The sequence below is a fragment of the Saimiri boliviensis genome, chromosome 8, assembly GCF_048565385.1.
Source record: "Saimiri boliviensis isolate mSaiBol1 chromosome 8, mSaiBol1.pri, whole genome shotgun sequence".
Taxonomy (NCBI): domain Eukaryota; kingdom Metazoa; phylum Chordata; class Mammalia; order Primates; family Cebidae; genus Saimiri; species Saimiri boliviensis.
This window is the reverse complement of record NC_133456.1, coordinates 27,217,920-27,230,658: the sequence shown is the minus strand read 5'-3', so window position 1 is coordinate 27,230,658 and position 12,739 is coordinate 27,217,920. Positions and strand designations below refer to the sequence as shown.

The window sequence follows — 12,739 nt, the reverse complement described above, 5'->3', positions numbered from 1 at the left end:
TGAGCCAAGATCACACCACCACACTCCAGCCTGGGCCATAGAGTGAGACTCTGTCTCAAAAAAAAAAAAAAAAGGCAGTGGTGGGGGGAGATATAGTTTTTGCCCTCAAAGAGTTACAAGTTTAATGAGGAAGACCAATAGATAGATGGATGATTTTAACATAACATGAAAAATACTAAGAAAGAAATGAATATGGCTGGGCATGGTTACTCCACCTGTAATTCCAGCACTTTGGGAGGCTGAGGCAGGTGGATCATGAGGTCAAGAGATCACGACCATCCTGGCCAACATGGTGAAACCACGTCTCTACTAAAAATACAAAGATTAGCTAGGTGTGGTGGCACACACCTGTGATCCCAGCTATTCGGGAGGCTGAGGCAGGAGAACCGCTTGAACCTGGGAGGCGGAGCTTGCGGTGAGCCAAGATAGGCAAGACTCTGTCCGAAGAAAAAAAAAAATAAAAGAGAAAGAGAGAGACAGAAGGAAGGAAGGAAGGAAAGAAAAAAAGAAAGGCAGGCAGGCACTGGAGAAGATTGCTGTGAGAACATAGGTATCTGGTTGGACTTGAAGTTCAGGGAAAGTTTGTGACTGTGGAGAGGCAGTGCCTGAGCTAACCCCACATGCTGCATCTCATTATGCTGTTACGTTATGCTTATTTGGCACATACTTACGCTGACAATTATGTGACTGTGGCCTCCCCTTAGGTGGCCACCAGAATTGCTGGGAAAGCTTTTCTTTACCAGGTAACTGAGATTCAGATTCCCTAGTCTAGGGTGAGATGTGGGCATCTGCCTTTTCCAAAATCTCTAAAGGTGAATTTGGTGGCTAAGATTCTCTCTCTCACTTGGAGTAGTGCTGCTGTTAATTGCTCCCTTAATCACTCCAAGAAGTTCAGGGGAACACAGTTAACAAGCCCAATCCTACTCCACTCTACTCTGATCACTCTTACCTCACCCCTAGCAGGGTCAGAGGAAAGCAAAGGAGGCTTGCGTGGGTCCTAACCTTTGCTCCTGTCAGGGAAAGTAGAAGACACTAGTGAAAAGGAGCAAGCTAGAGGGGAAAAGGGAAACTTGACTAGGAGGATTTCAGCTGCAACCGAAAGTCATTTCTGACCCTGGATCAGGCTGCTCTGCATGGGCATTTTCTGGGATGTCCCTTTAACAGCTCAATGCACACTAAAGAATAACTGCCTGACTCCTTCCTGTAAGAGGATAGAGGGTGCCTGAGAATAGCTACCATTTATTTAGCACTTACCATTTATTTAGCTACCAATTATGCTTAAATGCTTCATCATCTTGCTCCATCCTTGCACAATCCTCATAATGAAGTAGTGAATAGTAATATTCACCCACTATAAGATAATATTAATTCATTATATTAATATAATGAATAATTATTATTTTGTTGCTATTCTTATACCCACTTTAAAGATTGTTCACTTTGGTGAAACCAAAACACAGAATGCAAATGACTTGCTCCCAGGCTTCAGCAGGTAGGTACCAGAACCAGGATTCAGATCTGGGTCTGGATGGCTCCATATACCATGTTCTCAATCACAGTCCTCAAGGTTGGAAAAGTTGCCCAGAAGGCAAAAGATTCAAAAAAAGATCAAGGGGCTGGGCACAGTGGCTCACACCTGTAATCCCAGCACTTTGGGAGGCCAAGATGGGTGGATCACTTGAGGCCAAGAGTTCAAGACCAGCCTGGCCAACATGGCAAAACTCTGTCTCTACTAAAAATACAAAAATTAGCTGAGTGTGATGGCACAAACCTGTAATCTCAGCTACTAGGAAAGCTGAGACATGAGAATCGCTTAAACCCGGGAGGTGGAGGTTGCAGTGAGCACAGATCATGCTACCACACTCCAGCCTGAGTAACAAGACAAAGAAAGACTCTGTCTCAAAAACAAACAAACAAACAAAGTTGGAGGGGGGATCAATAATGCAAAGAACAAACCTTGCCTACTTTCTGTTTTCCCCAACTAAAAATTGACAAATGAAAATAGTTTGGCTAGGTGCAGTGGCCTCCTCCGGAAATCCCAGCTATGTGAGAGGCTGAAGCAAGAGGATCACTTGAGCTCAGGAGTTCAAGGCTGCAGTGAGCTATGATTGTGCCACAGCATTCCAGCCTGGGTAACACAGTGAGACCTCATCTCTAAAATTAATAATAAAATAAAATTAAGACATACTTTGCAAAACACATGTGGGGCTGCTTGTAGCCACTAGATTATGGTTGCTGAGAATGTTGCTGAAGTCTCTCTTGGTGAAGGCTTTCTTTACTTAGCAATCTAACCTCTTAAATGGGTGTCACAACTTTTTTGTTATGAGCAATTTTTAGAATTAATGAAAGAGAATGTTTCTTAAACAAGTATACAGATTTCTTCCCTGCAGTACACCAAATATATTATATTTACTTTAGTTCTGAACATTACACTAACTTTGGGCTCTAACTAAAATGTGCATGTGTTGCACATTTGGTCTTCAGTTATAACAAGGAGTATGAGAGAGCTTAGAGATCTTAACTGATTTCTACATGAGTCATTTTTCTGTTTCTTCATTTCAAACATATTTCCTTTGTCTTTCCCTGCCTACTTTCAGGATGGATGATGGCCGGCTGTTAGACTACCTTATGAATCATGACGAACTGATGGAGGAAAAAGTAGCTTTCTATATCCGAGACATCATGGAGGCTCTGCAGTACCTTCACAACTGCAGGGTTGCACATTTGGACATAAAGGTAATAAGTGGGAACCTTGCAAGGAATACCTTAAATGGTCAAGTCCAACTTACCAGTCATTACTCATAAGGAATATAAATTGAAATTCATTTTATTAACTTCAAGTACAACATTACAAATTTTTTTTTTTTTTTTTTTTTTTTTGAGACAGAGCCTTACTCTGTCACCCAGGCTAGAGTGCAGTGGTGTGATCTCAGCTCACTGCAACCTCTGCCTCCCAGGTTCAAGCAATTCTCCTGCCTCAGCCTCCCAAGTAGATGGGATTACAGGCACTCACCACCACACCCAGCTAATTTTTGTATTTTTAGTAGAGACAGTTTCATGATGTTGGCTAGGCTTGTCTTGAACTCCTAGCCTCAAGTGATCTGTCCGCCTCAGCCTCCCAAAGTGCTGGGATTACAGGAGTGAGCTGCCACGCTCATCCCATTATGACTATTAAAGAGAATATGGGTTGTCACACAATTTAAATGTATCATTCATGAATTAATTAGAACATACCAGAGCCACAGTGACATCCAGTGTGAGAGAAGGTAGGGAAGTTCTACCTACCTAATCTAACTTTATAGAAGTAAGCCAACAAATGTCATCTTGTCTTCCATGCTGCTCAAAAAGAAGCCCCTGTTCTCCAAAATGAGTAATTTATTATTACCTTGATTCAATGCAGAAGTAGTGTAGTTAAGAAGATATGATTTTCAATGTCAAACAGCTTGACATTGTGGTGGTACTTCAATGTCTCTGAAGTACCACCACACTCAATATGCACTAAGTTCTAAGTTCAATATGATAGTTTGATGAAACTCCAGTGCACTTCGCATAGTGCATGGGGAATTTTCCATACACTGTAGGCTTTATCAAAGAATAGCATAACCGTGTTTGAATTAATGAGGCAGTCTGAGTAGTGAAAACAGAGGCCTGAACTTCCCTTCTCTTCTCCCTGCCTTCATGGATCTCCGCAGCCTGAAAACCTGCTCATTGACCTACGGATTCCAGTGCCTCGAGTGAAGCTCATTGACTTGGAGGATGCTGTCCAGATCTCGGGTCACTTTCACATTCACCACCTGCTGGGGAACCCCGAGTTTGCTGCCCCAGAAGTCATCCAAGGCATCCCTGTCTCCCTGGGGACAGACATCTGGAGCATCGGGGTTCTAACATATGTCATGCTGAGTGGGGTCTCCCCCTTCTTGGATGAGAGCAAAGAGGAGACATGTATCAACGTATGCAGGGTGGATTTCAGCTTTCCCCATGAATACTTCTGTGGTGTGAGCAATGCTGCCAGAGATTTTATCAATGTGATCTTACAGGAAGACTTTCGGAGGCGGCCCACAGCGGCCACATGCCTACAGCATCCATGGCTGCAGCCCCATAATGGCAGCTACTCTAAGATCCCCCTGGACACCTCCCGCCTAGCATGCTTCATAGAACGCCGCAAGCACCAGAACGATGTACGGCCTATACCCAATGTCAAGAGCTACATTGTCAACCGGGTGAACCAAGGGACGTAGCTATCTCCCAGCCCCTGTGGTTTCACATAGAAGTGCAGTGTGAACCAAAGCAAGACTGAATGTGACTGTAAATAATTCTGTTCGTCATTTCACTCCATGCAGTTCTCTGAATTGAGAGATGTACCTCTTAAACCTCGATAATAGTTATTCAGGGTCTGAGCAGCAGTAAAAGTCACCCACAATCCAGGAGCTTTCCAGAAAGTCATTTGAAGAAATAAAGAGGCAAAGGGTCACAGAAGTGTTCAGAAGAAGGGCAAGGATAAGAAAAATATTAGCTGTTATGAAATTTTAGCTGCATCTTCCAAAATGAGTGGTTAACTGGGCAAACCTTAAGCTCACAAGAGTGTAAAAGATCTCTGGCTTTGCTGAAATTTTAAGCCAAAAGTTCTATTTAATGGAGATGTCATGTATATCAACTATTCTGGTTTAGATAACTTAGATATAGTTTCTTAATAGGTTACATATACACATACAGTATAATATATCCCATTCAGGTTTCAGAGTTTTCTAATATTAAAGAGATATATATTAAATCAATCACAAGTAAGTGACTGCTCCAGTTAAGACAGTAATTTATTTACCGAAGCATTACATTGTTTTGACTAAGCACAATCAGATGGCAAGTTTTCTAGAGCATTTTATAAGTCTTGTATAGAAATCTTTTACCAGAACCTGTGCATTAAGAGAAAGCAATGTTGCCCTTTTGAATGAGAAGATTTTTTCTGTCAATCACAGGTTTTTTGATTGTTAGGTTCTTTCTGTGTGTGAAACACAACCTGCAAATTCACTGGTAGCTCAGAGTTAGTCTGGCAAGAAAGCCTATCGGGAAATAAGTTCAAATACAGTATGAGCTGCGGGAGTATTTTTGTGTCTACACTGGGTTTGAAATAAGTAAATGAATATGAGCGATTCATACAAAAGGGCAAATGGAAACCTTTCCTATGGTTCCTATGAAAAACACACCAATACTTTCTGATTTCTTCTACGGCTGTAGAATACCGTCTTTCAGAAAGTTGGCTGGCTTTATTTCTAACTCCTTATTGAAGCTATGGGGTGCTTACTAAAAGGAGGCAGCCATATAGTCCTTCTAAAGGCCTGGCCCTAAGCCCTTTCTAAAGCCATGGGACAAAACCTGACACATCACCCTAACAGAACATTAAGTTGTAACTGAGATTGCAATACCTGTTACCACTCAGCTGCTGATAGTTTTCTGAACTAAAAGGACTAATTTTACTTTGAGGCCAATGCTGCTTTCTGGTATATATTCTTCATACAAGATTATTATTAACTGCTCTTTTTCCCTCTGGTGGGAAAAAAAAATTAAACCTGGGAGTTTCATGGGTTTTCTTTGTTTATTTTTGTTTGTGGGGGAGGGAGTTTGTTTTTTGTGTTTGTACATGATCCATCCTTAGTTTGCTAGAATGTGTGTTGAAATTGCTATTATACAAGTAAGATTTTAAAAATGTAACTCAAGTGTTTGTTCAAATCAGGTTTCATGGCATTGCTTCTCTCCTATAATGGGATAGAGAAAATTAAAATCTTGCAGTACGGAAGTTCAAGAAGAGAACTTACGAAGGACGAATAGAACTACAAATCTATCTAAATGAAAAAGAAATGGTGGAAACTAAGCCTGAACTTTAACATATAAAGAAAACACTTGTTCCCACAGTGGAAATGGAAAATTAAAAATCATCATCATTTTTTTTCTTATTGGTTTCAAAGTCAGCTTCCTCATTCCATGCAAGATTATAGATGGATACTTTAGTGGAAAGTATAAGCAATAAGACTAGATAGCACTTAGTGTTTTCGGGATTAACCAAATGTGTGGAAACCGACTCCGACTGTATCCGACTATATTTGTTTTCTAGTTTTCAAATGGCCCTGGGTCATTAAGCCTCACTCCCTCAGACGTCTCTCTTAACTATACCCTATAGTCTTCATTTGAACCTTTATGTATGTCCAAACACTCTATGATACAATACATAAAAATTTAAATCATACTTACTAAAAATCCTTTTAGTAAACATGTTTACTGAAATTTTTTAAAATTCAAAAGATATTTAGTACATTTTTTTAGTAAACGTTTTCATTATGCTTAAAAATTTTTAAACATCTTTATTAAAAATCCTTTTAGTAAACATGTTTACTAAAACCCTTTCAGTAAACATGTCTTCATTATGGTATACACATAAAGGAGGAAAGCCCAGCCCATAGGGTTTGTCATGGGACAGACTGCAGGCTCTGAGGATTCCCAATATCTATAAAGTCTGGCTCGGCAAGTTCTGTTCTGTCCACCGTGGAGGATTTGAATCAAGATCCCCCTGCTGAGCCAGTCTGAGTTTTTATAACAAGCTGAGTTTCTTCTTGAGAAGGTCAGGGCCCAGGACGGTGATGCATAGACCATGACGGGTGTCGGGGGAACGGGGGGTTGTTGAAATTATGTTATGGGGGCAGTTGACGGAATGTTAGACAGAACCCAAGCTTTCATATCAGCTTTTACAACAGTGTTGGGAGGATCCAAATGTGGGGTTGCGTGGAATTCCCCCAAGTACACGTACTGGGGAAGTGAGAAGACGGGAAAGGAGAGACGTAGAAAGGAAGTAGAATGGTTTTGGGGCCAAGGTACAATCATTAGACTAGAATGAACTTAATAGAGGTCCCAAGAGAAAGGGAGTATATTTTATATAGTTTCATAACAGAGGGAAACTAACAGGAAGGCTCCCTGTCTGCAAGGCTCCTGGTCCCTCCCAACAGGGATAAGAGAATAGTCTTGGTTCAAGAGTTCTCCAGAGCAAGTTGGAAATAACTAGGAATACCAGACGATGGGCCTGGGAAATGTAATTTAGGTTGTTCTGAGGGCAACCATGGTTAGGGAAGAAGGATCAGGGACCACTCTTGTTCCTATTTTGGCAGGGAGATTTATTACTTGGTAGTAAAGAAGAGAGGAGAGAAGAGAAAATAGTCCACTTCTATCATAATGATGGTTGTCCACAGTGAGACTGAACTCCCAGCTGAAATGCGAAAAACAAACAATGGTCAAGGTCACACGTTTCTTGCTTGGCTTATATTCATTGCATAGGGTTCTAAGGTTTTTGTTTTGTTTTTTAAGGGTGGGACACAGAAAGAATGAAAAGATCAGGGACAGCCCATAATAACTTTTAAGAAGTATTAATGTAATGATTTCCTACATCTTTTGCATTTGTTTCAAATTAAATAGATATATATCCAAGTATAGTTGAATGTGGTAAAATTTTTAAGAAAACAAATGGTAATGGTGGAGATGTCCTTCAAGTCTCTCTCAGCCATAAACAGTGTAACGGGGAGTAGAGGAAGCAGAGGAGAACGCTGGCTTCACTGCTTTGTGGTCCACAAAGCCTTTATAAATAGTAGTGCCTTTCAGAGGGGAGAATGGGAGATAAAGAAGTTCATTGCATTTAGATTTACTGATACTGCAGCATTTTTTCTTTATTTTAAAAATGTCTTGTAAATGCAAACATCTGAATATGGGGTGGAACCAGGAATTTTTGAGCTTCGATCTCAGCTATTCCTGATTCATCTCTTCTTACAGAAAGTCTTTGTTTTTTCTTCTCAAAATGTCCCCATTGGTAAAATGAGAATTGGGGGTGGGGAAAGAGGAAGGACATTAATCTTACAGGAATGTTGAGAAATAACCTTGGTTGGGACATCTATAAAATACTTTGATTTTTTTTTTTAAAGTGCTACACACTGCCAGTGCTAAGAATTTTATTGATAGTAACTTTGAACATTCCAGGTTTTTAATATTCACATCTTTAGATACAATTTATAAACTCATGAGATTAAATTCTGCAAATTGCTTTCAGATTAAATTCTGTAACTTTCAGTTGGAAGTATTAGGTGCTCTTTGTCTAAATGTTATTTGGTCTTAGCGTATAATTTCGATCATTTAAGAGCTTATCTACTGAAAAAAGTTAGAGCTGATGAAGTCTTATGTCCATAAGCCGTTTTCTCCAGTATTTTTTATGGCAAGTGCAAAGAGTAAAATGCCCTCAAAAGCAGCTGCTACCTTCTCTTCTCAATCTTTATGCTCTGGAAAGACAGACAGAAAAGAACCCAACAACCATTTTCCTCACTTGGGAGGGCAGAAGTGAGAAGAAAACATCTTCTTACATCACAATTTATTTTTTACAGTCTCACAGGAATCTATTATAAGAGGCAAATTAAAGGCACAGGCAAGTTAAATGCATAGAAATGAATTTGACTGTTCATTTTTGGAGGACAAACCTTGAAACTTTTGTTTTTAAGATGGCTTAGTCTTTCAGGAGTTGCATATTTGCTGTCCCATAACCCCCATGATTAGATCCCATGAGTTAGGCATTACTTTTTTCTTGCCTCTGTAGAAGAGCATGGCAATTTAGATTTGTGAGAATATGAGGAAGTAAATATAATATAAACTAAATTCCAGTTATTTCTGTGCATCAACTGAAATTTTGCCTCATGCATTTAATAGAGGAGGAAATATTTTGTAAATAAGAGGTCTTTGTAGAGGGGCAAAGTTCAGACTCACCATGTCCTTATTCAGTGTGGACAATGAATTGTGCTGGATGAGTTTTGAGGAATGTAGACCTTCCTTTCTCTCCTGGGTTGCACCTCTGTGGAGTCTGGGTTAGACAAACACAGTATGTGACCTTTCAGTGGATTTATTTATAAAACTGCACCTTGATTTTTCTTCACTATTTAAAGTCTAGGAATGATTTGAGGATGAATGATTAAACCCAGGGTGAGCCTAGAGAAGACAGAGCTCACACATGTATCATCCAGAAAAGGAAAGCTACTATGTTAATATTTATTTTCTAAAAATAGTAAGACTCTCAGTTGTTTCATTAATTCTAAAGGGTTAAAAAGGGCTGAAATTTGTTTATAGCACTAAATGTTTTTAATAGGAAATATTCACATAAAAAATTTATACAGAAGTAGTAGAACACAATTCTCATAAGAACATATTTTCTATGAAAGGCATTTCTTCCTCATCTTCAATAAATATAAAGAAGTTAGAGGAGAGGAAAAAGCAGTCACTCCAAGGCAACTTTTCATCTTTGAGGGACATTATGAAAAGCCTGAAATTAATATGCACAGGCCATTGCGTTTTTCTGTGAGAAATGTGCCCATTTGCTGTGATATTCTAAAGTGTGTTCAGATTTAGGTTTTACTCAAATGATCAAGATAACAGTTTAGCTAGATAACTGCTATTTCAGATAGTGAGGTTAGCTGAGAGAAGGAAGCATGGTAGAAGAAATGCAAATAACAGTTCTTGGAATGCCAGCCCCTGAGGCTTAGTTTAACCAAGCTAATCTGTTGGCCCAGGGATAGCCAGCATAGGAGCTTCCATCAGTACCTGACTTCCAACGAGAATTGAGTCCACATTCTGGAGTGCTATGGAGACTGTTACTATGACCTCAAAGACTGTCTCTAGGAATCTGAAATTAACAAACGTCTCTTACTAACTTAAGCCATATCTGTCATCTCTATGTTTGATATTTCTGACCCTGGTGCTTTTACTTCTTTTTCTGCCAAACTTCAGCCTACTCTATGGGGAAGGTGAGTAAAACTAATAGAACAAATAAGGAGACTGGAAAAACTAAACATACTCTTCAGAATGAGATCCTGTTCAGAGAACAGTAGTGGTCAAAGTGCAAACTGTTGGAAAATACAGATATATGTACATCGGTACATGTATATAGTGTATAATATGTATGTATATGTTATTGCTCATATGCAGAAATCTATCCATTTGCAGACAGCCCAGGTGGGTCAATTTTTCTATTGGAAAACCATTTAGGGCCATTCAAAACCATTAGGGCTAATTTGTGGAGACAAACTCTACTCATTTGGGAATTAATTTGCTGTCTTTTGATGTCCACAAAGCCAAATTAACAAAGTGTGAAACATAAAGAGGCCATCAGTTAGGTTATTCTGTTTATCTGGACTTTATCATTATAGTTGAACTATCAATAGTCAATTTCCAAACTGTATTGGCATCTCTTGGTTTTGAGTGACCCCTGCCTCCAAGTCTTTTGAGAATTTGGAGTGGGCTTCACTGGCCATTCAGACAAAGGGCCTTATTCATAAGTGGACAGGTTTCCCCATAGGGACCATCACACATATACATATAAGTATATACTTCCATCAGGCTTGTAACAATTGATTTAAAATCACTCCACAGTATTGATAAATAGCTCTATATTTTCAAGGTGCAGAAGAATTCCACAGCCTTAATTATTTCAGTGTCTTGCTGGTCTGCCTTAAGTGTATCTTCTGGATTTTTGGTTGTTTTATTATTTTTTAAATTTTTCTGCTGTTGTTCATTTTGTATGCATACAATGTCGTTTTGTAAAGGTAGGTTGTAAATATTTTATTTGTAAGTCAAAATCACTCATGTGTAATGTTGTAAAGTGATGACCTACTGTCTTGTTTCTGCTACAGTCAATGTTATAAGTTATGAATGAAACTTCAAAATGTACATCTCACATGTTATGCATTCCTATAAATATACTATACTAAAGATACTATATGGTCGTCCTTTTTTTTTTTTCCTAATTAAACCTTTATTCAAATAAAAGAGTAATTTTTTTCTTTCTTTCTCCAAATATATGAAAGACTTTGAAACGGTAAAAATATCACATACTTGTTACAACACTTTTGGCCTAGGATTTTAGAAAGAAAGCAGCAGAGTATTTTAAGCCATTTACCCAAAAATGCCAAGGAAACCTCAGGGCTGGGTGCTATGGCTAGCACCTGTAAATCCCAACACTTTGCGAAGCCGAGGAGGAAGGATCTTGAGCCCAGGAGTTCAACATCAGCCTGGCCAACATAGGGAGACGCCCACCTCCCCCAAATAGCCCACATATTAAAACATTGTTTAAAAAATTAGCTGAATGTGTTGGTGCATGCCTGTGGTCCCACCTTGTGAGGCTGAGGTGGAAGGATCATCTGAGCCCAGGAGGTAGACACTACAATGAGCTATGATTATGCCACTTCACTCCAGCCCAGGCAACAAAGGGAGACCCTATCTAAAAAAAAAAAAAAAAAAAAAAAAAAAAAAAAAAAAAAAGGAAGCCTCAGGTGGTTGTTAATTTCACACTGGTGTTTCAGGTGATAATACTGTTAGAATGTTTGGAGGATATTTTGGGCTGGTTCTCACAGGTTTATACATTCTGATGTGGACTCCAGCAATCTAGGTTAGCCTATGCAGACCTGATCAGGCTTTGAAAGTTTAAATGTGTCACCCAAGTGCAAATGTGGCTGATTCATGGTATACCGTCGATTAGCCAGACTGTTGAAGTGTTTTGATTAGCTTACTTTGCCAAGAAAGTCAAAAAAAGTTTTAGGCCGGGCGCGGTGGCTCAAGCCTGTAATCCCAGCACTTTGGGAGGCCGAGGCGGGTGGATCACGAGTTCGAGAGATCGAGACCATCCTGGTCAACATGGTGAAACCCCGTCTCTACCAAAAATACAAAAAACTAGCTGGGCATGGTGGCGCATGCCTGTAATCCCAGTTACTTAGGAGGCTGAGGCAGGAGAATTGCCTGAGCCCAGGAGGCGGAGGTTGAGGTGAGCCGAGATCGCGCCATTGCACTCCAGCCTGGGTAACAAGAGCGAAACTCCGTCTCAAAAAAAAAAAAAAAAAAAAGTTTTAACATTTGGCTTCTATTTCATCAAGATTTTATTGTATTTATTTGTAATGAGAAACACTTGTCAAAAGCATGGGCTCTTCACATTGGTTCATCAGCACGATCTCCTTAGAGAAAATAGAGATAATATGGCTGGGTGCAGTGGCTCACGCCTGTAATCTCAGCCCTTTGGGAGGCCAAGGCGGGCGGATCACCTGAGGTCAGGAGTTCAAGACCAGCCTGGCCAACATGGTGAAACCCCCATCTTTAAAAAAAAAAAAAAGAGAAAATATAGATAATAAAGAATATTAGAAACGAAATCAGAATCAGGTTGATGAATTAGAATCATAAGACCCTTATGGGCTTTTTTTGATCTAGAATTTGTATATATTTTAGCATCTATATAGCTTAAAAGCTCATGTGTAATTATTATTTCACTTAATCCCAACAAATTCTTATGACGTAACATTTCATTTGGAGTAGAGAAACTGAGTCACAGGATTTAGGTGATTGTTCAAGGTCACTAAGACATTCACTGGAATATAACATTTTTTGTTGAGACAGGGTCTTACTCTGCCACCCAGACTGGATTGCAGTGGCACAATCACAGCTCACTGTATGTAGCCTCTACCTCCCAGGCTCAAGTCATCCTCCTCCCTCAGCCTCCCCAATAGCTGGGACCACAACTGTGTGCCATAATGTCTGGCTAATTTTTTTGTTGTTGTTGAAGAAACAGAGTCTCACTATGTTGCCCAGAGGGGCCTCAAACTCCTGGTCTCAAGATATCTTTCTGTCTCTGTGTCCGAAAGTGCTGGGATTATAGGCATGAACCACTGCACCTGGCCCTAGAAGA

The 12,739-nt window shown here is 39.7% G+C and overlaps 1 protein-coding gene across 13 annotated transcripts in view; it reads left to right on the top strand.

Moving 5' to 3' along the window:
- KALRN (kalirin RhoGEF kinase) overlaps window positions 1-5,948 on the top strand; it is a 711,287-nt gene extending 705,339 nt beyond the window's left edge. For all 13 annotated transcript variants that reach the window (XM_039477078.2, XM_039477077.2, XM_039477076.2 and 10 more), the window contains 2 exons: window positions 2,598-2,736; window positions 3,693-5,948. In XM_039477078.2, the coding sequence (XP_039333012.2) occupies window positions 2,598-2,736; window positions 3,693-4,238 (685 nt within the window). In that variant the 3' untranslated portion in view covers window positions 4,239-5,948. The remainder of the gene's footprint in view (window positions 1-2,597; window positions 2,737-3,692) is intronic.
- The last annotated feature ends 6,791 nt before the right edge of the window (window positions 5,949-12,739 follow it).